Below are 27,720 nucleotides of genomic sequence, written 5' to 3' on the forward strand. Positions count from 1 at the left end.
CAAAGATGTGCGGGTCAGGTGAATTGGCCATGCTGAATTGACCGTAGTGTTAGGTAAGAGGTAAATGTAGGGGTATGGGTGGGTTGCGCTTCGGCGGGTCGGTGTGGACTTGTTGGGCCGAAGGGCCTGTTTCCACACTGTAAGTAATCTAATCTAGTCCAACAGGTTTATTTGGAAGCAGTAGCTTTCGGAGCAGCGCTCCCTCACTAGTGCTTCCAAACAAACATGTTGGACCTTAACCTGGTGTTGTGTGGTTTTTAACAATTATTCTGGTCACCCAGGTGCCTTACTCATTCTCAGTGATATGCCTAATCTGAATGATGCAATTTAGGGGACAGGGTTGCAGTGATAATGTCACTCCTCTGGTAATCCAGAGGCCCAGGCGAATGATCTGGGGTCCTGGGTTCAAATCCCAGCACAGGCAGCTGGTGATGTTTAAATTCAGGGTCGAAATGTGTGGCGCAGGAAAGGCACCATCGGTCAGGCAGCATCTGAGCAGCGGGAGAGACGACGTTTTGAGCTTATGCCACACTTTTTGACTCTGACCGCCAGCATCTGCAATCCTCACTTTCTCAAAGTTTAAATTCAAGTTGAAGAATCTGCGTCTGGTGATGCTGACTGTGACAACAATATCACCGATGGTTATCAAAACCAATCTGGTTCGTTCATGCCTTTTAAGGCAAAGAATCAGCCAGCCTTTCCTGGTCTGGTCTCACACTAACGTGGCTGACTCATAAAATAGTCCCTGAGCCACTTGAAAAAGGGGAAATTAGGGACGGGCAACAAATACCGGTCTTATCAGTGACAATAAAGAAAATAAACTGAGCCAGGTATGTTGGCTTATAAAGTTTAAATTTCTCACATGAGTCACATATCAAGGAACTGAAGGAGTTGGTCTGTCGCTCCCACCTCCCTTTCTGCATCTAAAAGGGCAAGGGCAGCAGGTACATGGGAACACCACCCTTTGTAAGTTTCCCTCCAAGCTACTCACCATTCTGACTTGGAAATATATCACCGTTCCTTCCCTGTCGCTGGGTCAAAATCCTGGAATTCCCTCCCTAACAGCACTGTCCCTATATCCCAAGCACTGCTTCAATCCAGGAAGGCAGCCCCCTCTGACATGGATAATCACGCTGGGACTTGCCAGTGATGCCCATAACTCCTGAATGAATAAAGAAAATTAAAAACTGGTTGCAAAGATGTGTCCAGTTGTTCCTGGCTGCTCCTTGCCAATATGACAGCTTGTCACTCTCCCCCTGATTAAGTGTCAGGGATTAGTGTTCAGAGGGGTCCTCCCTACCCAATCTCCAGCACCATCTCCAGGAAATTCAGGGATTCCTTTATCAGATTCAGTTGCAATGCTGTCATCCCTCTATTTCCACTTTAAATGGAAATTGATGGGAAGAATTGGACAGAGTTTGCAATTATTTCTTCAATGGAGTGGGATCATTTTGAGGCTAAAATGGTTACACATGAAAATCCACCATCTGATGCCTATACGGTTTAGAAAAGCTTATATTTTCACAATGCCACACAATACACTCAGAAACATCTCAATGTTACCTCACAATATGAGTTATTTTGAAATGCAGTTGCTGTCATTATACAGTCAAGTGCAGGAGACAGTTTTCACACAGCAAGATCTCACACATAGCAATGTACTTACTATGCAGGGGCTAGCACTGGGGTGTCCCCATTTACACTGCAGGGGCTAGCACTGGGGTGTCCCCAGTTATACTGCAGGGGCTATAATTGGGGTGTCCCACTTACACTGCAGGGGCTGTCACTGGGGTGTCCCCAGTTATACTGCAGGGGCTATAATTGGGGTGTCCCACTTACACTGCAGGGGCTGTCACTGGGGTGTCCCCAGTTATACAGCAGGGGCTGTCACTGGGGTGTCCCCACTTAGACTGCAGGAGTAAAGCAGTGAAGTGTTACTTGCCCATGTGTCTAGCCTTAAACTATCCTGTGCTGGGCTGGTGCTTGTGTTACATTTGCATGTAATGAGGACTCATCAGTGTGAAGCTTGTTCTCCTGGCAGCATGACATGGTTTGAAGTGGCGTGCACCAGTTAGCTTTATGCACTTTGTGTGGAAGGGCCAGCAGCTTCCCTCTTTCCGGGGAATTCCGCCCCCTCAGGTTGTGGAGGGGAAATAGGAGAATGGCAGCTTGCAATGGAGGCTCAGAGAGCGAAGGAGAGGGAGACAGGTACAGACTGGGGTCAGGGGGACAGAGCAGTGGAAGCAAGCTGCAGGGAAGGGTGAGATGGGAAACATGGAGGTGTGAGATGGGAAAGACCTGGCATCTGGGTGTGGGTAGAACAGTCAAGACAAGGAAACTTCTTTTTCATTCATTCATGGAACATAAGTGTGGCTGGCTGGGCCCAGCATTTATTGCCCGTCCCTAGCTGCCCCTTGAGAAGGTAGTGGTGAGCTGCCTTCTTGAACTGCTGCAGTTCACGTGCTATAAGCAGACCCACAATGCCCTTAGGGAGGGAATTCCAAGAATTTGACTCAGTGACAGTGAAGGAACGGTGATATATTTCCAAGTCAGGGTGGTGAGTGGTTTGCAGGGGTGGTAATCCCATGTTATCTGCTGCGCTTGTCCTTATGGCTGGAAGTAGCTGTGGGTTCAGAAACTGCTGTCTGAGGATTTTTGGTGAATTTGTAGATGGCACAAATTGCTGCTACTGAGCGTCGGTGGTGGAGGGAGTGGATGCTTGTGGATGTGGTGCCAATCAAGTGGGGGCTGCTTAGTCCTGGATGGTGTCAAGTTTTTGGAATATTGTTGGAGCTGCAACTATCCCGACCAGCGCAGAAAATTCCATCAGCCATTTGACTTATGCCTTACAGATGGTGGACAAGAAATGACTTACTCACTGCAATATACCTAGGCTCTGACCTGCTCTAGTAGTCACTGTGTTTATGTGATGAGTCCAGTTGAGTTTCTGGGCTGAAAATGTGTTGCTGGTTAAAGCACAGCAGGTTAGGCAGCATCCAAGGTACAGGAAATTCGACGTTTCGGGCCAGAGCCCTTCTTCAAGAATGAGGAGAGGGTGCCAGGCAGGCTAAGATAAAAGGTATGGAGGAGGGACTTGGGGGAGGGGCGATGGAGATGTGATAGGTGGAAGGAGGTCAAGGTGAGGGTGATAGGCCGGAGTGGGGTGGGGGCGGAGAGGTCAGGAAGAGGATTGCAGGTTAGGAGGGCGGTGCTGAGTTCAAGAGAATCGACTGAGACAAGGTGGGGGGAGGGGAAATGAGGAAACTAGAGAAATCTGAGTTCATCCCTTGTGGTTAGAGGGTTCCCAGGCAGAAGATGAGGCGCTCTTCCTCCAACCGTCGTGTTGTTGTCTGGCGATGGAGGAGTCCAAGGACCTGCATGTCTTCGGTGGAGTGGGAGGGAGAGTTAAAGTGTTGAGCCACGGGGTGGTTGGGTTGGTTGGTCCGGGCGTCCCAGAGGTGTTCCCTGAAGCGTTCTGCAAGTAGGCGGCCCGTCTCCCCAATATAGAGGAGGCCACATTGGGTGCAGCGGATGCAATAGATGATGTGTGTGGAGGTGCAGGTGAATTTGTGGCGGATATGGAAGGATCCCTTGGGGCCTTGGAGAGAAGTAAAGGAGGAGTTGTGGGCGCAAGTTTTGCATTTCCTGCGGTTGCAGGGGAAGGTGCCGGGAGTGGAGGTTGGGTTGGTGGGGGGTGTGGACCTGACGAAGGAGTCACGAACGGAGTGGTCTTTGCGGAACGCTGATAGGGGAGGGGAGGGAAATATATCCCTGGTGGTGGGGTCCGTTTGGAGTTGGCGGAAATGACAGCAGATGATACGCTGTATACAGAGGTTGGTGGGGTGGTAGGTGAGAACCAGTGGGGTTCTGTCTTGGTGGCAGTTGGAGGGGCGGGACTCAAGGGCGGAGGAGCGGGAAGTGGAGGAGATGCGGTGGAGGGCATCGTCGATCACTTCTGGGGGGAATCTGCGGTCCTTGAAGAAGGAGGCCATCTGGGCTGTGCGGTGTTGGAACTGGTCCTCCTGGGAGCAGATGCGGCGGAGACGAAGGAATTGGGAATATGGGATGGAGTTTTACAGGGGGCAGAGTGGGAGGAGGTGTAGTCCAGGTAGCTGTGGGAGTCAGTCGGTTTATAGTAGATGTCTGTGTTGAGTCGGTCGCCCGAGATAGAAATGGAAAGGTCTAGGAAGGGGAGGGAGGAGTCTGAGATGGTCCAGGTGAATTTGAGGTCAGGATGGAAGGTGTTGGTAAAGTTGATGAACTGTTCAACCTCCTCGTGGGAGCACGAGGCAGCGCCGATACAGTCACCGATGTAGCGGAGGAAAAGGTGGGGGGTGGTGCCAGTGTAGTTGCGGAAGATGGACTGTTCCACATATCCTACAAAGAGACAGGCATAGCTGGGGCCCATGCGGGTGCCCATGGCAACTCCTTTAGTTTGGAGGAAGTGGGAGGATTGGAAAGAGAAGTTATTCAGGGTGAGGACCAGTTCAGTCAGTCGAAGGAGGGTATCAGTGGAAGGGTACTGGTTGGTGCGACGGGAAAGGAAGAAGCGGAGGGCTTTGAGTCCTTCGTGATGGGGGATGGAGGTGTACAGGGACTGGATGTCCATCGTGAAGATAAGGCGTTGGGGACCAGGGAAGCGAAAATCATGGAGGAGGTGGAGGGCGTGGGTGGTGTCCCGAACGTAGGTGGGGAGTTCTTGGACTAAAGGGGACAGAACCGTGTCGAGGTACATGGAGATAAGTTCGGTGGGGCAGGAGCAGGCTGAGACAATGGGTCGGCCGGGGCAGTCAGGTTTGTGGATTTTGGGCAGGAGGTAGAAACGGGCGGTGCGGGGTTGTGGGAATATGAGGTTGGAGGCGGTGGAGGGGAGATCCCCTGAGGTGATGAGGTTATGGATGGTCTGGGAGATGATGGTTTGGTGGTGGGAGGTGGGGTCACGGTCAAGGGGGCAATAGGAGGAGGCGTCCGCGAGCTGGCGTTTGGCCTCAGCGGTATAAAGGTCGGTTGGCCAAACTACCACCGCGCCTCCCTTGTCTGCGGGTTTGATGGTGAGGTTGGGGTTGGAGCGGAGGGAGTGGAGGGCTGCACGTTCTGAGGGTGAGATGTTGGAGTGGGTGAGAGGGGTGGACAGGTCGAGTCGGTTAATGTCGCGGCGGCAGTTGGCTATAAATAGATCGAGGGCGGGTAAGAGGCCAGCACGGGGTGTCCAGGTGGATGGGGTGTGTTGGAGGTGGGAGAAGGGGTCGTCAGAGGGTGGGCGGGAGTCTTGGTTGTGAAAGTAGGCACGGAGGCGAAGGCGGCGGAAGAATTGTTCAATATCTCGCCGCGTGTTGAACTCATTAATCCGAGGGCGTAGGGGAATGAAGGTGAGGCCTCTGCTGAGAACTGATCTTTCATCCTCAGAGAGGGGGAGGTCTGGAGGGATGGTCTGCCGGTTTGATGGTGAGGTTGGGGTTGGAGCGGAGGGAGTGGAGGGCTGCACGTTCTGAGGGTGAGAGGTTGGAGTGGGTGAGAGGGGTCTGCCGGTTTGAGGGTGAGGTTGGGGTTGGAGCGAAGGGAGTGGAGGGCTGCACGTTCTGAGGGTGAGAGGTTGGAGTGGGTGAGAGGGGTCTGCCGGTTTGATGGTGAGGTTGGGGTTGGAGCGGAGTTTAGTTTCTGGTCAATGTCTATGTTGATGGTGGGGGAATTCAGTGATGGTAACACCACTGAATGCCATGGGATGTTGGATAGGTTGTTTCTTATTGGTGATGGTCGTAGCCTTGCATTTGTGTTGCTTGAATGTTCTTTGCCACTTATCAACCCAAGCCTCGCCATTGTTCAGATCTTGTGTTTGAACACGGACTGCTCCAGTATCCGAGGAGTCATGAATGGTGCTGAATATTATACAACCATCAGCGAACATCCCCACTTCTGACCTTATGATGGAGGGGAGCCCTTGATGTGGGCTTATGAAGATGGGTTAGTATCAGTATTATCCAAATGTGGGTCCAGCTCAAGGGAACTGGCTGCAAAATCTTGGCAGGCTGTTGAGTTCACTTACAACATTTCCGTTCCCATTCCCCAGCCCATCCTTGCTCAGACTGCGACAGTCTCCTTTCCAATGGAAGGAAAGCCCAGCCACATCCCACACAGAGCGGTGAGTACAACGCTGGACACAAGCAAGAACTTTCAATAGCGAATGAGCAAAAAGCAAACCAACATTATTCCTTCACAATAAGGCAAATATCCTTGGCTTTTTTGTGACAAGCACACACCCAACCACGCGTGTGCACCAATACATTTAGCTCTCCAAGTAAAACAATCTCAAAACTAATCTAATGTACTTTAGGGAAGAAGATCTATGATCCTTATCTGGTCTGGACTATGTGTGACTCCAGACCCACAGCAGTGTAGTTGGCTCAGAACTGCATTCTGGGTAATTAGAGATGAGCAATAAATGCTGGTCTGGCCAGCAAAATCCACATTCCGTGAATGATTTTTAAGAAAAAAATTTTAAAAGTGAAATCTTTGTCACGTGAAATATTTACAACTGAAATTTAATTTTGAAGTAGTACACTTCTACTGGCTGTACAGGACATTGGTGAGGCCACTGTTGGAATATTGCGTGCAATTCTGGTCTCCTTCCTACCGGAAAGATGTTGTGAAACTTGGAAAGGATTCAGAAAAGATTTATAAGGATGTTGCCAGGATTGGAAGATTTGAGCTACAGGGAGAGGCTGAACAGGCTGGGGCTGTTTTCCCTGGAGTGTCGGAGGCTGAGGGGTGACCTTATAGAGGTTTACAAAATTATGAGGGGCATGGATAGGATAAATAGACAAAGTCTTTTCCTTGGGGTAGGGGAGTCCAGAACTGGAGGGCATAGGTTTAGGGTGAGAGGGGGAAGATATAAAAGAGATCTAAGGGGCAACTTTTTCATGCAGAGGGTGGTACATGTATGGAATGATCTGCCAGAGGAAGTGGTGGAGGCTGGTACAATTGCAACATTTAAGAGGCATTTAGTTGGGTATATGAATAGGAAGGGTTTGGAGGGATATGGGCCGGGTGCTGGCAGGTGGGACTAGATTGGGTTGGGATATCTGGCTGGCATGGACGGGTTGGACCAAAGGGTCTGTTTCCATGCTGTACATCTCTATGACTCTACGTTTTTGCTCTCAGGTTTCATGTTAATGGCAATGGAGTTGGCCAGGAAACGTGTAGCCATGATGCAGAGTTTCCCTGGTTTGACCAGGAGACTCTTTAATAGGTTGCTATATTGCCAGCTGATGCCAAGTTTCAAGCACTGAAATAGCTTCCCTCATCGTAGGATGGTATGGCCTGTCCCTCATGCATCTGGCACTTAAAACATTAAATGGAATCCCATGGGAAGTGGGAAATAGCAGACAGTGTTTAGTTCTGGTTAGGCTGTTCCGAACAGCACACCGACCTTGACAAAATCTCTTCCAAGTCTTGGATCTCTCCAGCTCCAAATAGTCATGCACAAGGCTACACTTGCTGGATTTCAAAATAACACACTCACCTCTGATTTGCAAGCTTGTGGGTTCCTGACCCACTCCAGAAATCGAGGCTGACCACTTGTGGTGCTGAGGGCATGCTGCAGTGTTGGGTGTGCTGCTGTATAAGACATAGGAGCAGAAGAAGGCAATTCAGCCCATCGAGTCTGCTCCACCATTCAATGAGATCATAGTTGATCCAATAATCCTCAGCTCCACTTGCTTACCTTTTCCCCATAACCCTTGATTCCCTTATTGATTAAAAATCTGCCCTTCTCAGCCTTGAATACACTCAGGGCCCAGGCTCAACCCCCAAAGGATCCTTCCACATTTGCTCAGAAATTTACCTATACTTCTACCAATGCCATCTACTGTGTCCGTTGCACCCGGTGTGGTCTCCTCTACATTGGGGAGAGGGGATGCCTTTTTGCGAATTGTTTCAGAGAACATCTCTGGGACACCCACACCCACCAACCCCACCGCCCTCTGGCTGAACACTTCGAGTCCCTCTCCAACTCCGTCAAGGACATGCAGGTCCTGGGCCTCCTCCATCGCCAAACCATTACCACCCAACGCCTGGAGGAAGAATGCCTCATATTCCACCTTGGGACCCTCCAACCACATGGGATAAATGCAGATTTCAACAGTTTCCTCACTTCCTCTCCCCCCACATTATCCCAATCCCAAGCCTCCAACTCAGCACTGCCCTCCGGAACAGTCCATCACTCCCCCCTCTGACCTATCACCTTTTCCCTCACCTTCATCCACCTATCGCTTTCTCAGCTACCTCCCCCCAACACCACTCCTTCCCATTTATCGCTCAGCCCCCTTGGGACACAAGCCTCATTTCCCAAGAAGGGCTTTTGCCCGAAACGTCGATTCTCCTGCTCCTCGGATACTGCTTGACCTGCTATGCTTTTCCAGCACCACGCGCTCGACCCAGACTTAGCAGCCACAGATTCACAACTATCTGAGAAAAGAAAGGCCACTTATCTTTGTCTTAAATGTGCGAGCCCTTATTCTGAGACTATATCCTCTGGTCCTAGATTCTCCCATGAGGAGAAACAACCTTTCTGTATTTACCCTGTCAAGGCCCTCAGAATCCTGTGAGTCTCCACAAGGCCTTTGGATTCGATGTTGACCAAAGACAAGTGTGTTGGCCAACATTTACCTCTGTGCCAACATCAAAAGAAAGGATTATCTGGCCATTTGCTGTGTCAAAATTGATACCCATGTTTAGGAACTATTAGATTAGATTAGATTACTTACAGTGTGGAAACAGGCCCTTCGGCCCAACACGTCCACACCGACCCACCGAAGTGCAACCCACCCATACCCCTACATTTACCCCTTTACCTAACACTACGGGCAATGTAGCATGGCCAATTCACCTGACCAGCACATCTTTGGACTGTGGGAGGAAACCGGAGCACCTGGAGGAAACCCACGCAGACAGTGGGAGAACGTGCAAACTCCACACAGTCAGTCGCCTGAGTCGGGAACTGAGCCCGGGTCTCTGGCGCTGTGAGGCAGCAGTGCTAACCACCGTGCCGCCCACAAATATTGTAATATTAATAACTCTACTTCAGTGATGTAAAGAATTTTGAGATGTTCAGTTCTGACCTCCCTACTACAGGAAAGATGTTGTTAAATTTGCAAGGGTTCGGAAAAAAATTATAAGGATGGTGCCAGGGTTGGAGAGTTTGAGATCTAGGGAGAGGTTGGGGCTGTTTTCCTTGGAGCGTTAGAGGCTGAGGGGTGACTTTATAGAGGTTTATAAAATCATGAGGGTTTTGGATAGGGTAAACAGACAAGGTCTTTTCCCTGGGGTGGAGGAGTCCAGAGCTAGAGGGCTTAGGTTTAGGGTGAGAGGGGAAAGATATGAAAAGGACCTGAGGGGCAACTGTTTCACACAGAGGGTGGTACGTGTATGGAATGAGCTGCCAGAGGAAGTGGTGGAAGCTGGTACAATTACAACATTTAAAAAGCATCTGGATGGGTACATGAATAGGAAGGATTTAGAGGGATATGGGCCAAGTGCTGGCAAATGGGACGAGATTAATTTAGGATATCTGGTTGGCGTGGACAAGTTGGACTGAAGGGTCTGTTTCAGTGCTGTTCAACACTCTTGCCTAGGTTAGCTACGAAAATTAAAATCTAATATCACACCAAAAAAGGTAGTACCAGAGTGGCAATGTCAGTGGACTATTAACTCTGAGACCCAGGCTAATTCACGGGGAAGCTGGGTTAAAATCTCACCATGGAATTCAGATTTAATGGTTAAATCTGGAATTTTGCAACTAACTCCAAGTCTTTGTCAAATAGCCAGGATAGGTACGAGGGGAAAAATGGCCTTTATTTGTGATAATTCTGCTCCATTTAAGCTTAGCTCAGGTCTACTTCCCTTTCTGACCAAGGTCCAAACACTCCTGCTGGAGCTGGGTATTTCTCTGGTTTAATATGGGACTGCACAAACTTGTTAAAAGCTTGAACGAGGCTAATTGAAAGCACACTACCTGCTGCTGCGCAATAAATGTCAGAAAACACTGCCTGTTAAAGTCCCAGATGGGAAATAAATTACAGTTGTTTACGGGGGATGTTGTTGTGATGTTTTAATTGCATTCCGATGTCCACCAATTATTGCCCTCAGTATCCGCAACATTGCATTCAGTGCACTTCTTACAATTAATTAAAAACACATCAAAAATCCCCAATAAACTTCCCTTATTTCCATCTGTTCTGTGAACTGGGTGTTTGGTTTGCCAGGAGAAAATCACTTCAAAGAGGCAGGCAAGGCTTCATTTTTAAAGTTTTCTTAATTCACGCACAGGATGTGGGCATCGCTGGCCAGGCCAGCATTTATTGCCCATTCCTAATTGCCCAGAGGGTAGTTAAGATTCAGCTATATTACTGTGGGTCTGGAGTCACATGTTGGCCAAGACAGCAGTGTGCTTCCCTAAAGGGTATTAGTGATTCAGATGGGCGTTTCCTGACAACCATCAATGCTTTCATGGTCATCATTAGACTCTTAATTCCAGATTTTTATTGGATTCACATTCCATTATCTGCCATGGCTGGATTTCAACCTGCGTCCTCTGAACATTACCTGGGTCTCTGCATTCATAGGCCAGCAGCAATACTACAAGGTCATCACATCCCTTTTTTCTTCAGGAACAGGCTCGTTTGACTTCTAGACCCACCGACTTCGACAGGAAAGTGGGCCGACACTTTGGGAGTTCTTGATGTATTGTGGACTTAAATATTATCTAAAAATTGTGCAGTGTTTTTACAGAATCCCCAGCAAGGTTTACAGGTAACAATTTAATCCTACGAATCAGTCAGATGCTGTATTTAGAATCCCCACTGTGTGGAAACAGGCCCTTCAGCCCAACAGTCCATGCTGACCCTCCAAGGAGCAGCCCACACAGATCCATTCCCCTACATTTTATCCCTAACCTTTACGTCCCTGATTATGACAGACAATTTAGCATGGCCAATTCACCTAACCTGCACATCTTCAGATTGTGGGAGGAAACCAGAGCACCTGGAGTAAGCCCACGCAGACACAGGGAGAATGTACAAACTCCACACAGACAATCACCAGAGGCTGGGATCGAACCCAGGTGCCTGGCACTTTGAGGCAGCAGTGCTAACCACTGAGCCACTGTGCTGCCCCTATGGGCTGTATATGAGTCATGGAGTGAGTTACAGGCTGGAATCTAAAGAGTTGCCTGTTGATGTATATAATAAGGGATATCGCAGACCTGGGTACATCCCTAGGATCTAACAAAGAGATTCAGATCATTTATACACTTAATCATGGAGAACTGGGAATGTGTTCCAAGACATTGATCTAATTGAGGAGGTTTAGAGGGCTTAGGTATGGATGGTGGATATTTGACAATGATTTAGATTCTACAAGAGAATTTGGTCTGTGGCACAGTGGTAAGTTTGACTCGGTTGCCCAGCAGTCAAATCTCATTTCAAGACAAGATGGCCGCTGCTGAGAAGTCTTCATGATGTGATTCAACAAGCCTTTCCTCACACTCACAAAGGAAATAAATTATGTGATACGTTTAACAAAAGTATCAAGGGGACCACATCATCCAACAAACTCTAAGAAGGAAGTAACTGGTGGGTTTAAGATTCCACAGAAGTGTGGAATTAAAAGTCCACTGACCATCATGAAAACATTATTGTTTTTTGTAAAAAAAATCCACCTAGTTTACCAATGTCCTTCATTGACTCTTAACTGCCCTGTGATCTCCTGATGAAGGGTTATGCCCAAAACGTCAACTCCCCTGGTCCTTGGATACTGCCTGATCTGGTGTACTTTTCCAGCACCTCACTCTTTGACTCTGATCTCTAGCATCCGTAGCCCTCACTTTCTCCTTTTAAATAACCTCCCAGTTATATCAACTGCTGGAAAGGATGACAAAGAAATGAAATGAGACACACCACTTGGTATCCACTCTGTCCCTAATGATGTTGTGGGTGTCCCTACACCAGACAGACTGCAGTGTTTCAAGCAGACAGCTCACCATCACCTTAAAGGCAACGATGGATGGTCGATAAATACTGCTCCGACCAGCGACACCCACATCCGTGAAGGAATAACAAAACCAAACCTGACACAACCTTCATTAACCCAATAATTATACTCGGTAGCAAATAGAGCTGGCCACCTGAACAAAGACAAGTGGGTTAAACAGACCCCTGTAACATGACCTCGGTCACTCATAGCCTGTAGACTCCATATATACAAAGAAAATAAGTTAAGGTAATCTATTCCTGAAAGGTTTGGGCAGGGAGCAGGTTCTCTGTACTTGTGGAGATTAGATCAGAGTGGTGCTGGAAAAGCACAGCAGGTCAGGCAGCATCCGAGGAGCAGGAAAATCGACGTTTCAGGCAAAAGCCCTTCATCAGGAACCTCTCTGTACTTGTACTCAACAGAAATTAGATTCCAACCTACAACAGCAGCTTTGTTCCAGAGACCAGTATCTGATACCATCACGGATAGAAAGTGAGAACTCAATGTCCATCAGTTTGAATAGAAAGTGTAAAAGTTGTGTTTTTTTCTGCTTTTATTCTTTCATGGTGATGTGGGTGTCAATGAGAAAGTCAATGTAGTTGTCCATCCCTAACTGCCCTGGAACTGAGTGGCTTGCTTCACCATTTCAGAGAATAGTTAAGAGTCAACCATTGGCTTGGAGTCACACATAGGCCGAAGCTGGAGTCAATGGCTAATTTCTTTAACCTAAAGGATATAAGTGAGCCAGATATGTTCTTATCCCAGGCACCAGCTTTCAATTCCAGATTTATTCATTGAATTTAAGTTCCACAAGCTACAAAGGGGCTGTAACTCAGGTCCCCACACTATTAGTGACATTAGTATGATGACACCACCTTAAACTCTTATAAAATCAGAGAATTGTTACAGCACTGGAGGCCATTTGGCCCATCATATGCTTACTACTTCTCCTAAAGAGCAATTCACATGAGACACTCCCCACATCGATGTACATTCCCCTCTTCAGTGACGTCAAAAATTTAGAAAATAAAGAAGGATTTATGGCAAAGTGAGGCCACTTTGTGTCAAATTGTTGGTCATAAATTTACAAGAATGTTACTCGGACTTCAGGGGTTAAGTTCTGAGGAGATATTAGACAAATGAAGCCTGTTTTCTCTAGAATTGCGAAGGTTAAGGGAAGATCTGATCAAAATATTCTAGATAATAACAGGAAAAGACAGGATAGATAAAGAGAAACCTTTTTCCACTGGTTGGGGATTCTACAGCTAAGGGTCACAGTTTGGGAATTAGGTCCCCAGGAGAGATGTTCAGAAGTTCTTCTACACACAATGGGTGGGAAAGGTTTGGAACTCTCTTTCACAAATGGCAGTAGATTCTAGATCAGTTGTTAACTTTCAATCAGAGGTAGATACATTTTTGTTAAGCAAAGGTTTTAAGGGATATGCGGCAAAGGCAGGTATATGGAGTTAGGTCATAGGTCTGCCATGATCTTGTTGAATGGTGGAACAGGCTAAAGGGGCTGAATGGCCTACTCATAGATTCAAACAGACTCTTTGGTCCAACCAGTCTATTGCAACCATAATCCCACACTAAACTAATCCACATTCCTGTGCCTGGCCTATATCCTTCTAAGCGTTTCTTATTCATGTACTTGTCTCACTCCTGTCTCTTTGTTCCAAAATCTCTGAGTATATGACTGCGGTTGTCTGTAGTGGCTGACACAAGTTAATTCAAAACAAGATCTCTTTGATATTAACTTTCATATTAACATGTTGTTGGTTCACTGAAATACTTGCTTCCCTCGCTGGCTTGTTTTCAACAAGATAAAACCCCCATGCAAATGACATCACTGAGGACTCAGCTAGTTAGGAACAGCCTACAATAAATCTATGATGGGCCAAATTACCTCCCTCAGGCCTGCAACAAAACATGTACCTCCTTCTCACTGACTTTCCCATTATTGGCAGGGTGCTTGTAAATGAAAACATGGGGAGGGATATTGGAGAATCCAATACCATGGTCCCAGAGACCACTGAGAGAATTAAAGCCCTTTAACAACAAGGAAGTAACTTTGTTCATCGTATTGTATGCCACTCACCCATTTTCTCGGTCTCCCTCTAGGCCGTTTCACTCGAGGTGGCTCTGCTTTCTGTAGATACAGATAATTAGACAACTTAATTAACAAGGGGTTCAATTATTCAAGCACATTCATGCATTTCAGAGTTGTGTTATGTCTCACGGTCAATATGTCAGCCAATGATAAAAGATGTGCTTGCAGTAGCATCACTACATTGTATTGCGTAACCTGTGAGTATACAAATCTCATTCTCCATCTTACCCTGGATCACTAATACACTATTGGGAAACATGCTCCTCTGTTACAACACAGCAGCTTAATATTGGCCCAGATACTTATATGGGAGGAAAAAGTGAGAACTGCAGGTGCTGGAGATCAGAGCTGAAAATGTGTTGCTGGAAAAGCGCAGCAGGTCAGGCAGCATCCAAGGAACAGGAGATTCGACGTTTCGGGCATAAGCCCTTCTTCAGGAATCATTCCTGAAGAAGGGCTTATGCCCGAAATGTCGAATCTCCTGTTCCTTGGATGCTGCCTGACCTGCTGCGCTTTTCCAGCTACACATTTTCAGCCAGATACTTATATGCCTGAGGAATGTAAAACTTGGACATAATAGTTAGATGTAATAAATGTCTATTAAGTTCTTCAATACCACAATATCCATATCCAGTTTCTTACCTTATTGGATAATATATGCATTGTCACATCAATTAATTACACCCTGTTGGTGACAAACCAATTGCTCCCAATCATTGAATCCTATGAACTTATACCTGATGCCATTTTATTTGGCGAAATATGTAACATTATCCAGCATTAACATCCATTGCAGGAAAACTCATGTTTTCTGTGCCATCTGCCTATCTGCCCTTCATGAGGATGTGTGTCTCCTCCATGAATTGATCCTTCCCACATTGTGGTTCATGCCTTTCCTACAATGAAAACAGAGTCCCTCCGAACTCAGTTCAAATGGCTCTCTGTTGAGCTTGGGTTTCTCACCAGTGCTGCAGTCACAACGCCAGCCCCTTCTCTGCTGGCATAGGTGCAGCCTGCTGGAAAAGGAGGAAATCACACCCTGACGTGATTAGATTAGATTCCGTCCAGTGTGGAAACAGGCCCTTCAACCCAACAAGCCCACACCGACCCTCCGATGAGCCACCCACCCAGAACCATTCCCCTACATTTACCCCTGCACCTAACACTACGGACAATTTAGCATGGCCTTGTCTCAATGAGAATCCAGTCTCAAGTTTTTTGTCATTTCAGAATGTATTTGAGTAAATTTAATTATTTGATGTAACTGATTTTAAAATACCTGCTGTGGTTGGATTTGAACTCTCACCCTTGCAGATAATGAGGATTAATCATCCTGTATCATAGTCACCATGCTGCCATTTCATATTGTTGTGCCACACCACCCCCTGTACCAGGACACTAAGGCTCCACGTCACTGATGTGAAAACTTGGTGTACTGACTGTAAATTGTACACTGAAATCAGACAGTTTTAATTAAAAGTCTGCCCCTTTGAAGTCAATTTTTATTTTAGACATTGCTGTTGCCATGTTATTTATGCTGGTAAATTCAAATAACCATCCCATTCATTTTTAATGCAAATGACAAGACTTTCAATTAACAGAACCTGTCTAACCATGACGAAGGACAAGCTCTTGAACTTAACACAGAATTATGTCAGAAAACCCGCGTCTTTCTCTGATTATTACATTACCGTGGTTATTATTTTACCATGGGGTTCTGTCCTGTGAGGTTAAGGAAATTGGGATCTTGCTTTCTTCAGAAACAGGGAGCCTTTGAGGTCTCCACGTTGACTTTTCCAAGTTTGTGAGGCGGTTCATAAAAGTTAATCCAAATTGTTCACCAAAGCAGACAGCTCAAATTTCAGGGGATTGGAGTAAATAAAAGATCAGGGGCTTTGGAGGATGAAGGGAAGTCTGATCAACAATATTTTTACACACACACACACACACACAAACAGTAAAAGAGTTGATGCCATACTTAAGTTGATAACATACTTTAAAATGCTTGGGTCACATAAATCAATTCAAGGTCCATTTAGATGTGTCTGTGGATTGGGAAGATGGATGGGTGGGCTTGACTTCAATCAGGAAGAACCAAGCATTTATTTTAATATGTTAGAGTTTCTTGAGCAATGTTTGGCACAAAGGGACATGAGAACATAGAACAAAGAACAATACAGCGCAGAACAGGCCCTTCGGCCCTCACTGTTGCGCTGACCTATGAACTATTCTCAGCTCGTCCCCCTACGCTATCCCATCATCATCCATGAGCTTATCCAAGGATTGTTTAAATCTCCCTAATGTGGCTGAGTTCACTACATTGACAGGCAGGGCATTGTTGGAGGTTTAGTGCCGAGGGAGGGCTGTACTATTGGAGGGTCAGTGCTGATCGTCCTCACTATCCTGTTGAACTTGTCATTGGAGTATGAAGACAGTTTTTAACACTCCTGGATTTAGTGAAGGTTTATCCTGACACTGTTGCATTGGCCCCCCCACCCTCCAGGCTTGGTCCTGGTGTCACTAAGAATTGAACATTAATCTCCAGAACACTACAGTGGGCAAAACAAGAGAGGGATCATTGTGGGGAAATTAAAACACACAATTTATTGTTTTCTGTCAATACAGTTGTTAATTGTAAATATATCGCTGGATATTTGACTCATCAGGAGAAATGCAAAAATGCAAAATTTATCCCACAGGAGCTGACTGGTTGGCAAGTCAATTCCAAATCACCAGGCATTATCTTACAGGAAGCACCAGGGAACTACAGGCTCTCTAATCTTCTGGGTAACTCAAAAATGTGCCTGGCTAGAGCACATTCCTTTTATTTGAAGAAATAGATCCCAGCAAATGAATACATATTGCTTCTAGCAAATGAAATTGAGCCACCTTACGAGCTCAACTGATTATAAACTGGTCATTAGCCTGGCTATTGGCACTTTCAGGATAGTTCAGCCAATGCTGTCCAAACACAGAATCACACAGAACAGAAATATGGGAGATGGAAAATTGCTTTGTTGACTCTGCAGAGCTGGGAGGTGCAGTAATAAGTACATCCATCCACTGGCTACCTGGAAACGAATTAAGGCTGTGTCTATTAAAATATAAGTAAAAAACGCCTTTCCAAACAGGTACCTTTCGGACTGCTCGCGGTTCCTTGTTCTTGCTGCCTATCGGTCTTCCTCGAGGTCGCTTAGGTGTAGGAGGTCCAGTAGGTTCCTGAAGGACAAATTACAAGCGAGAGTTAACATTGACAAAGTTGAGAAGCTTTCAAAGGTGTGTATCCTTTGAAATAATATTCTACATATAAATTAATGAATGTATGTATATGTTGGGAGAGATTGATACACTTTTGATAGCAAGCAGTGATTGGTACATAGATATGAGAGTGTGGCACTAGAAAAGCGCAGCAGGTCAGGTAGCATCCGAGATGCAGGGGAGTCAACGCTTCCTGCAAAAGCCCTTCATCAGGAAAGCCCTTCATCGGGCTTTTTGCCCCCAAAACATCAATTCTCCTGCTCCTCGGATGCTGCCCGACCTGCTGTGCTTTTCCAGCACCACACTCTCGCCTCTGATTTCCAGCATCTGCAGTCCTCGCACTCTCCTGGTACATAGGTATGTCAGTAATACGCATCAATATCCACTAATCTCATGGCAATTCTCAGTGCTCCTGTCATAAATGTCTTGAAGAACTCATGGCAATAGGAAAAGGTGTACGTTTTCTGCTCAGTGGATTGATGTACTGGCTTGCATGATTACTGTGTGCTCGAACAGAACTAATATATCAACGAGAAAGGATGAAAAATATTTTGTTCGTAGTTAGGGATAGGAGAGTCAGTTTTTAAGCGGCATGTTGTGACTGGGGAAGTGCTACCTGAAAGGGTTGCTAGGGCAAAGAGATTTAGATAAATGCTTGAAGGGAGAAACGTTGTAGGTTTATGTGAGCCAGGCAAGGAAGTGGAGCTAAAACCAATTGCTCTCTTAAAGAACGATACAGTCAGAGCAGAGTAGAGCTTAATGACTGGGTGACATCTGGAGGAACAGGACCTTCCTCCCGTCACTCAACCCGAAACGTTAACTCTGATTTCTCTCTACAGATGCTGCCAGACCTGCTGAGCTTTTCCTGCAATTTCTGTTTCTGCTTTTGGACAGACAGGAGTTGGTCATTCAGCCCCTCGAGCCTATTCCACCTCTCACCAAAGTCTGGACATCTACCTATCTTTGACCCAACTTCCTTTGACTCTATATCCGTTGTCAAACAAAACTGCAACAAAAAAGTCAAACAGAGCAAAGTACACATAATAAAATGAAATGAAATATTTTCCACCCACTTTTGTTTTTAACCATTCCTGCTCACTATGAAGACATCAAGTCTTAAACAAGCAAAACTTCCATTTAGTCAATCCAAACGGGAGCCCACTGAATGGGAGAATCAAGCCGTAATTGACAAGATGGAGGCAAATTGCCATAGATTTGCTCTTACAACGAAGTTTGACGCACCACAGTCTGAAGAAACAGTGCATATGTTTCCAGTGTTAACCGTGGAACTATGTGCCAAGGGTGGGCCCTTGCTGGGTTCAACATAATTTCCAACTTCTGCAGGCCCCAACAAAGCTGGCTGCTGTTCCTGCTACTCCGATATGGAAAATATTCCATATCCCTATATCCCAGCGTTTAGACTCAAATGGAAATGTTTTTAAAGTTTGCCAGAATTCCTTTCACTTGGTCAGATTTATAGTGAGATCCAAGTACTAAAGACCACAATGCATTGGAACATTGGTCGGCCATTCAGTTCATTGAGTCTGCTCTGCCATTCAATTCAATATGGCGGATCTGATCATCCTCAACTCCACCTATCTGCCATTTCCCCATAATCCTTGATTTCCTTATTGATTCAAATCTGCCTATCTCAGCCTTAAGCAGACTTAAGGACCCAGCCTCAAGCAGACATAAGGACCCAGCCTCACCCAACCTTCTGTGGTAAAGAATTCTACAGATCCATAATCCTGACTGGAGATCTGCTAAACTCCCACTGGCATTCTCTCATGTTGAGTTGGTTCTGCTTCATGGATGGCTTGGTAGGATGCATTATGGTCTTTAGTGTTTGGATTTCACTATAAATCTGACCAAGTGAAAGGGATTCTGGCAAACGTGCAAAACATTTCCATTTGAATTTTTGACAGTAGAAGGGAGTGATCAGAGCTTGTTGAGAGGTCACTGAGCCCCCACCTTAGCCTGTACAGGAAAATAGAGCTGAAAATGTGGTGCTGGAAAAACGCAGCAGGTCAGGCAGCATCCAAGGAGCAGGAGAATCGACGTTTCGGGCATGCGCCCTTGTACAGAAAAACAACACATACAGACCAAATATTGAACTACAGAAGCAATCATCGAAACATCCACAAATGAAACTGCATCAGAACGTTATTTCAATGTGCCAACACAATGAGCCAACACACAGTGCACCACTGAGGAACTGTGAACAGCAGAGGAAAATCACCGATATCATGTATTCAAAAAGAATAGGTACCCAATGAACACAGTCCGCCGATCTCTCAACAACAAGCGGCCAAAACACATCCAGAAACCCTAACCACTCTACTCTACATCAAAGACATCTCGGAAATGACTGCCAGACTACTCAGACCCCTTGGCATCATGGTAGCCCACAAACCCACCAACACACTAAAACAGCAGCTAATGAACTTGAAACACCCTTGAAACAAGCAAAACTAATGTCATTTACAAAATACAAACAGTATTTTGTTTGTACAGTAACAAACACTATATTGGACCAACAGGCAGAAAACTAGCCACCAGGATATATGAACATCAACTAGCCACAAAATGACATGACGCTCTCTCACTAGTATTCTTACACACAGATAAGGAAGGACACTACTTTGACTGGGACAACACATCCATCCTAGGACAAGGCAAACAGAGACACACACGAGAATTCCTAGAAGCATGGCATTCCAACTGGAACTCTAGCAACAAACACATCGAGTTAGACGCCATCTACCACCCCCTGAGAAAAAGAACAGGAAATTACATCACCACCGGAAATGACATCACCAACCAAAAGAACCCCAAACATATAAATAGAAAGCAGGAATTATCAGCAATGTTTCGCTCGGAGGCCCACTGAAGACGTTACCTAGTAAGGTAAAGAAACGTCTGGAAATGAACCTTCCCACCCAGCGAGCAAACCTACATCCAGAGGTAGTCAGAGGCTGGCATTCTGCAGCAAGGAATGTGCCTCCTGACTCCACAAAGCCAGACTACCATCAAGAAGGCACAGGTTAAGAGTGTGATGGAATACTCCCCACTTAATGGTAAGGTCCTAGGGAGTGCTGCTGAACAAAGAGATCTTGGAGTGCAGGTTCATAGCTCCTTGAAAGTGGAGTCACAGGTAGATAGAATAGTGAAGAAGCATTTGGTATGCTTCCTTTATTGGTCAGAGTATTGAGAACAGGAGTTGGGAGGTCATGTTGCAACTGTACAGGACATTGGTCAGGCCACTGTTGGAATATTACATGTAATTCTGGTCTCCTTCCTATCAGAAAGATGTTGCAAAACCTGAAAGGGTTCAGAAAAGATTTACAAGGATGTTGTCAGGGTTGGAGGATTTGAGCTATAGGGAGAGGTTGAACAGGCTGGGGCTGTTTTCCCTAGAACATCGGAGGCTGAGGGGTGACCTTATAGAGGTTTACAAAATCATGAGGTGCTTGGATAGGATAAATAGACAAGGTATTTTCCTTGGAGTGGGGGAGTCCAGAACAAGAGGGTATAGGTTTAGGGTGACAGGGAAAAGATATAGAAGTGACCTCAGGGGCAACATTTTCACACAGAGGGTGATGTGTGTATGGAATGAGTTGCCAGAAGAAGTGGTGGAGGCTGGTACAATTGCAACATTTAAAAGGCATTTGGATGGGTATATGAATAGGAAAGATTTGGAGGGATATGGGCCGGGTGCTGGCAGGTGGGACTAGATGGGTTGGGATATCAGGTCTGCATGGACGGGCTGGACAGAAGGGTTTGTTTCCGTGCTGTACATCTCTATGACTTGCCTGGTTGGGTACATCTCCAATAAAAACTCAAGCAGCTCAGCATCATCCAAGACAAAGCAAACCACTTGCCTGCCACCCTGCCACCACCACCTTAAACATTCAATCCCTCTGCCACTGACACACAGTGTGGACCATCTACAAGATGCGCTGAAGCAACTCACCAACTCGACAGCATCTCTACTACCTCGACAGACAAGGACAGAAAAATGCACAGGGACATCACCACCTGCAAATTCTCCTCCAAACCACACACTATCCTGAATGGGAATATATAGCAATGTCTCCTCTGTGGTTGGGTCAAAGTCCTGGTACTCCCCTCTGAATGACACTGTCGATGTAGCTACACTTCAACAAGTGCAACTGTTTATGGAAATGGACCACCATTGCCTTTTCAGGAGCAATTCATGATGGGTCATAAGTGCTGGCCAAGCCAGTGACACTCACATCCAAGAACGAATAAAATTATACGTATAAGGGCCAACAGTTCACTGACTCTCCCTGTATATGTCCTGGCATAGTCGATATTCTGATCCCCATACAGCCCCTGCTTTTTTACAAATGTGGGTGCTCCCCTGCAGTACTATGTATGAGGCAGAGCGCACGCTGTTTTATAACAGTCAAGATTTAGGGAATCCTGAGGAAATATTGCAGGATTCGATGGAACTTTGCGAAAAATGCATACGCTGCATACCAGATTTTCAACATTTTACTCATTTGATCATGGAGAGTCTGGGCGGACATAATCTTCATGTGAAATTGGACGACAAGGTGGGAAATAATTGGACTAAGGTCCATCGATAGAATTCAGCCCCCAGTTGAAGGGTAAACATAACTGCCTTAAATAACGGCACAGAGGCCCGTATCCTGTCAATGAGTCACTCTTTTTAAACATGTTCCGAGTACATGGGCTCTGGGCTGGCCGGTGAAGAATTCCTGATGAAGGGCTCACGCTCAGAACGCCGACTCTCCTGCTCCTCGGATGCTGCCTGACCTGCTGTGCTTTTCCAGCGCTACACTCTTCGACTCTAATCTCCAGCATCTGCACCCCCTCTCACTTTCTCCTCGTCAGAGCCAGTCCCTCGGACCAGGAGGCTCTCTCAGACTCCTTTGTATTTTTTATTTCTTGTTTAAACCTCTGACACTCTTTTTTTTGTTTTTGTTTCTCTCCACGCCCCCCCCCCCCCCCGCGCCCCACACTACCTAATTGCGGTGGTGCTTATTTGAGACTCTTGTTTATTTTTTTTTCTTTCTTCTGCACAGACAGCCCTTCACTGGGGATCCCCACCACCCAGTAACACTCCTGTTCTTTTTTTTGTCAGGACCTCTGGCAGTCCTGTCTTTTTTTAACCCCCACACCACCGCTTAACTGTTTATATCTGTCAGCCAGGGCTCCCTGATGGGTCTGGGTTAACAGCCCCAGTCAAGGATCTCAGTCAATGAGACCCTCCTGGCCCACATTCCAATCACTACACTGGCCTTTTATTAAATGTAATTATACGATAAATTACAATATGCACACGTTCATTGTGGTCTGTATCAGAGACAAATGGATGTACTGTAATTACACTCTTCAACCAGGGGCGGTGCTGCAGCGCTTCTTTCCACACAAGAGTGAGAATGAGACGGGTTTGCAGAGTTTCCATTAGACATGTGGACATAGACATTTTACAATGGAAAAAGCTGACAGATGTAAGATTTTGAATACGTTATAAATCATTACTGCAGCCTTGAGTGAAAATAGCACCAGCCCCAAGATCAATGAGGTTCTCAGGTCCGAGCTGAGCGGTTATAGTCTGTGGGTATTTGAAACAAACACACACCAACGATTCTAAGTATATGCAGACTTTACAGATGTGCTAGTGCCCATCAGTGACCTAATAGATGCAAAGTACCGTTTCTGTTCTGGCATTGTTCTAATTGCAACAGTTTCCATTCTCACTTTCTATTCCTGTGGTTAAGTTTGAACTATAAGCCCCTGCTCGAACAAACTTTGCAGCTGATAAAGTGCCCATCAATATGGTGACATTGAAAGATTGACACACATCCATATGCATGTTTGAGCGATAGTAATGTCATGTCATTTACAAAGTATAGGTGGCCCAACATGTGTTGCTGTTCAAGACAGACTGGAACCAGAAGGAGAGACTTGGGCGGCACAGTGGTTAGCACTGCTGCCTCACAGCGCCAGAGACCCGGGTTCAATTCCCGCCTCAGGCGACTGACTGTGTGGAGTTTGCACGTTCTCCCCGTGTCTGCGTGGGTTTCCTCCGGGTGCTCCGGTTTCCTCCCACAGTGCGGGTCAGGTGAATTGGCCTTGCTAAATTGCCCGTAGTGTTAGGTAAGGGGTAAATGTACGGGTATGGGTGGGTTGCGCTTCGGCGGGTCAGTGTGGACTTGTTGGGCCGAAGGGCCTGTTTCCACACTGTAAGTAATCTAAAAAGACTTGGTATGATGGGCTGGGAACTGTCAAAGAGTTCAACAGTAGAGAAGAGGACACAAGAGTGTGGTGCTGGTATAGCACAGCCAGTCAGGCAGCATACGAGAAGCAGGAGAATCAACGGTTCAGACAAAAGCTCTTCATCAGGAATAAGGCTGGTGGCCCTAGGGGGCTGAGAGATAAATGGGCGGAACGAAGCTGAGAGTGTGATGGGTAGAAGGTGGGAGAGAGTGAGGACTACTGATGCTGGAGATCATAGCTGAAAAATGTGTTGCTGGAAAAGTGCAGCAGGTCAGGCAGCATCCAAGGAGCAGGAGAATCAACGTTTCAGGCATAAGCCCTGCTTCAGGAATGAGGAGGGTGTGCCAAGCAGGCTAAGATAAAAGGTAGGGAGGACGGACTTGGGGGAGGGGCATTGGGAATGCGATAGGTGGAAGGAGGTTAAGGTGAGGGTGATAGGCCAGAGTGGGGGTGGGGGCGGAGGTCAGGAAGAAGACTGCAGGTCAAGAAGGCGATGCTGAGTCTGGGGGGTTGGGACTGAGATAAGGTGGGGGGAGGGGGAATGAGGAAGCTGGAGAAATCTGCATTCATTCCTTGTGGTTGGAGGGTTCCTAGGCGGAAGATGAGGCGCTCCTCCTCCAACCGTCGTGTTGCCATGGTCTGGCGATGGAGGAGGCTAAGGACCTGCATGTCTTCGGTGGAGTGGGAGGGAGAGTTAAAGTGTTGAGCCACGGGATGGTTGGGTTGGTTGGTCCGGGTGTCCCAGAGGTGTTCTCTGAAACGTTCTGCAAGTAGGCGGCCTGTCTCCCCAATATAGAGGAGGCCAGATCGGGTGCAGCGGATGCAATAAATGATGTGTGTGGAGGTGCAGGTGAATTTGTGATGGATATGGAAGGATCCCTTGGGGCCTTGGAGGGAAGTGAGGGGGGAGGTGTGGGCGCAAGTTTTGCATTTCTTGCGGTTGCAGGGGAAGGTGCCGGGAATGGAGGTTGGGTTGGGTTGGTGGGGGGTATGGACCTGACGAGGGAGTCACGGAGGGAGTGGTCTTTCTGGAACGCTGATAGGAGAGGGGAGGGAAATATATCCCTGGTGGTGGGGTCCGTTTGGAGGTGACGGAAATGACCAAAGAATTTGATGTCTTGCCGTGTGCTGAACTTGTTAATCTGGGAGCGTACGGGGATGAAGGTGAGGCCTCTGCTGAGGACTGATCTTTCATCCTCAGAGAGGGGGAGGTCTGGAGGGATGGTGAAAATACAGCAGGGCTGGGAGCTAGGACCTGGTATTCGATGTCTTGCCGCATGTTGAACTCGTTAATCTGGGAGCATAGGGGGATGAAGGTGGGGTAAAGATGAAAGGTCAGAGAGGAGGGTGGAGTGGATAGATAGGTAGACCTGCCGCACTCTCGACTCCGATCTCCAGCACCGGCAGTATTCACTTTCTCCTTGTATACAAAACGAGAATGAGGCTGCACCCACCGTCCACATTGCCTCCCACCGTCTATACTCCCTCCACCGTCTACACTCCTCCCACCGTCCACAGTCCCCCCACCGTCCATAGTCCCCCCACTGTCCACACTCCCCCCACTGTCTACATTCCTCCCACCGTCCACACTCCCCCCACCGTCCACACTCCCTCCACCGTCCACACTCCCTCCACCGTCCACACTCCCACCACCGTCCACACTCCTCCCACTGCACATACCCGCCCCAACGTCCACACTCGTCCCACCGTCCACACTCGTCCCACCGTCCACACTCGTCCCACTGCACACACCCGCCCCAACGTCCACACTCCCCCCACCGTCCGCACTCCTCCTACCGTCCACAATCCCCCACCATCAACACTCCTCCTACCGTCCACACTCCCCCCACCATCAACACTCCTCCAACCGTACACACCCACTCCACTGTCTACACTCGCCCCACCGTCCACACTCCCCCCACCGTCCACACTCCCCCCATTGGCAATACTCCTCCCACTTCACATACCCGCCCCACCGTCCACACTCCCCCCACCGTCCACACTCCCCCCATTGGCAATACTCCTCCCACTGCCCACACACCCGCCCCACCGTCCACACTCCCCCCACCGTCCACACTCCCCCCACTGTCCACACTCCCCCCACTGTCCACACACCCGCCCCACCGTCCACACTCGCCTCACCGTCCACACCCCTCCCACTGTCCACAATCCTCCCATCGTCCACTCACCTCCCACCGCCCACTCACCTCCCACCGCCTACACACCTCTCACTGTCCACACCCCACCCACCGCCCACACCCCTGTCACCGCCTACACCCCTCCCACCGTCCACACCCCCTCCCACCGTCCACACCCCCTCCAATCGTCCACACCCCCACCGTCCACAGCCCCTCCAATCGTCCACACCTCTCCCACCGCCCACACCCTTCCCAGCATCCACACCGGTCCCACCATCCACACTCGCCTCACCGTCCACACCCCTCCCACTGTCCACAATCCTCCCATCGTCCACTCACCTCCCACCGCCCACTCACCTCCCACCGCCTACACACCTCTCACTGTCCACACCCCACCCACCGCCCACACCCCTGTCACCGCCTACACCCCTCCCACCGTCCACACCCCCTCCCACTGTCCACACCCCCTCCAATCGTCCACACCCCCACCGTCCACAGCCCCTCCAATCGTCCACACCTCTCCCACCGCCCACACCCTTCCCAGCATCCACACCGGTCCCACCGTCCACACCCCCCTCAAGGTCCACACGCCTCTCACCGTCCACACCCCTCCCACTGTCCACACTCCCAACCCCCCCACCATCCACACTCCTCCCACCGTCCACACTCCTCCTACCGTCCACACTCGCCCCACCTTCCACGCTCCTCCTACCGTCCACATTCCCCCCACCATCAACACTCCTCCAACCGTACACACCCACTCCACTGTCCACACCTCTCCCACCATCCACACTCCTCCCACTGTCCACACAAACCCACCATCCACATTCCTCCCACTGTCCACACTCCCGCTCCCACTGTCTACACCCTCCCACCGTCCACACCCTCCCACTGTCCACACCCCTCCCACTGTGCACACACCCCACCACCGTCCACAATCCCCTTCCACCGTCCACAATCCCCTTCCACCGTCCACACCCCTCCCACCATCCACTCCCCCCCCACCGTCCACTCTCCCCTGCCCGTCCACACTCCACGCCCCACCGTCCACACTCCCCCCACACTGTCCATACTACCCCCACCGTGCACACCCCTCCCACTGTCCAAACACCCCCATCGTCCACACTCACGCCCCCACTGTCCATAAAACCCCATCGTCCACACCCCTCCCACCATCCACGCTCCCCCCCACCACTACACTCCCCCCCACCATCCACATCCCTCCCACAGTCCACACTCACTCCCCCGCCAACCACACTCCCCCCACCCTCCACAATCCCCCTACCGTCCGCACCCCTCCCACCGTCCACACACCTCCCACCGTCCACACCCCTCCCACCGTCCACACCCCTCCCACAGTCCACTCTCGCCCCCCCGACCGTCCACACTCCCCCCCACCGTGCACACTACCCCCCCATCTTCCACACATCCCCTACCGTCCACACCCCTTCCACCGTCCACTCCCCTCCCACAACCGTCCACACCCCTCCCACCTTCCACACCGAACCCACCGTCCACACTCCCCACCACCGTCCACACTCCCCCCACCGTCCACACTCCCCCCACCGTCCACGCCCCCACCGTCCATTCCCCTCCCACCGTCCACGCCCCCACTGTCCACAATTCCCCCACCATTCACACTCCTCCCACAGTCCACCGTCCACACTCCCCCCACTGACCACACTCCCCCCAACCGTCCACACCACTCCCACCGTCCACCCTCCCTCACACCATCCACTCCCCTCCCACCTTCCACACTGAACCCACCGTCCATACTCCCCCCACAGTCCGCACCCCTCCCACCGTCCACACGCCTTCCACCGTGCACACCCCTCCTACAGTCCACACTCGCCCCTCCCACAGTCCACACTCGCCCCCCCCACCGTCCACACTCCCCCCACCGTCCACTCTCCCCCCCAC

At 48.6% G+C, this 27,720-nt stretch overlaps 1 protein-coding gene across 4 annotated transcripts in view; it reads right to left on the minus strand.

Annotated features, from left to right (window-relative positions):
* LOC132822240 (high mobility group protein HMGI-C-like) overlaps positions 1 to 27,720 on the minus strand; it is a 230,093-nt gene that overhangs the window by 127,602 nt on the left and 74,771 nt on the right. For all 4 annotated transcript variants that reach the window (XM_060835360.1, XM_060835362.1, XM_060835359.1 and 1 more), the window contains exons 3-4: positions 17,270 to 17,353; positions 14,123 to 14,173 (exon numbers count right to left, since the gene is read on the minus strand). In XM_060835360.1, the coding sequence (XP_060691343.1) occupies positions 14,123 to 14,173; positions 17,270 to 17,353 (135 nt within the window). The remainder of the gene's footprint in view (positions 1 to 14,122; positions 14,174 to 17,269; positions 17,354 to 27,720) is intronic.

The sequence above is a fragment of the Hemiscyllium ocellatum genome, chromosome 14 (genome assembly GCF_020745735.1).
Source record: "Hemiscyllium ocellatum isolate sHemOce1 chromosome 14, sHemOce1.pat.X.cur, whole genome shotgun sequence".
Taxonomy (NCBI): domain Eukaryota; kingdom Metazoa; phylum Chordata; class Chondrichthyes; order Orectolobiformes; family Hemiscylliidae; genus Hemiscyllium; species Hemiscyllium ocellatum.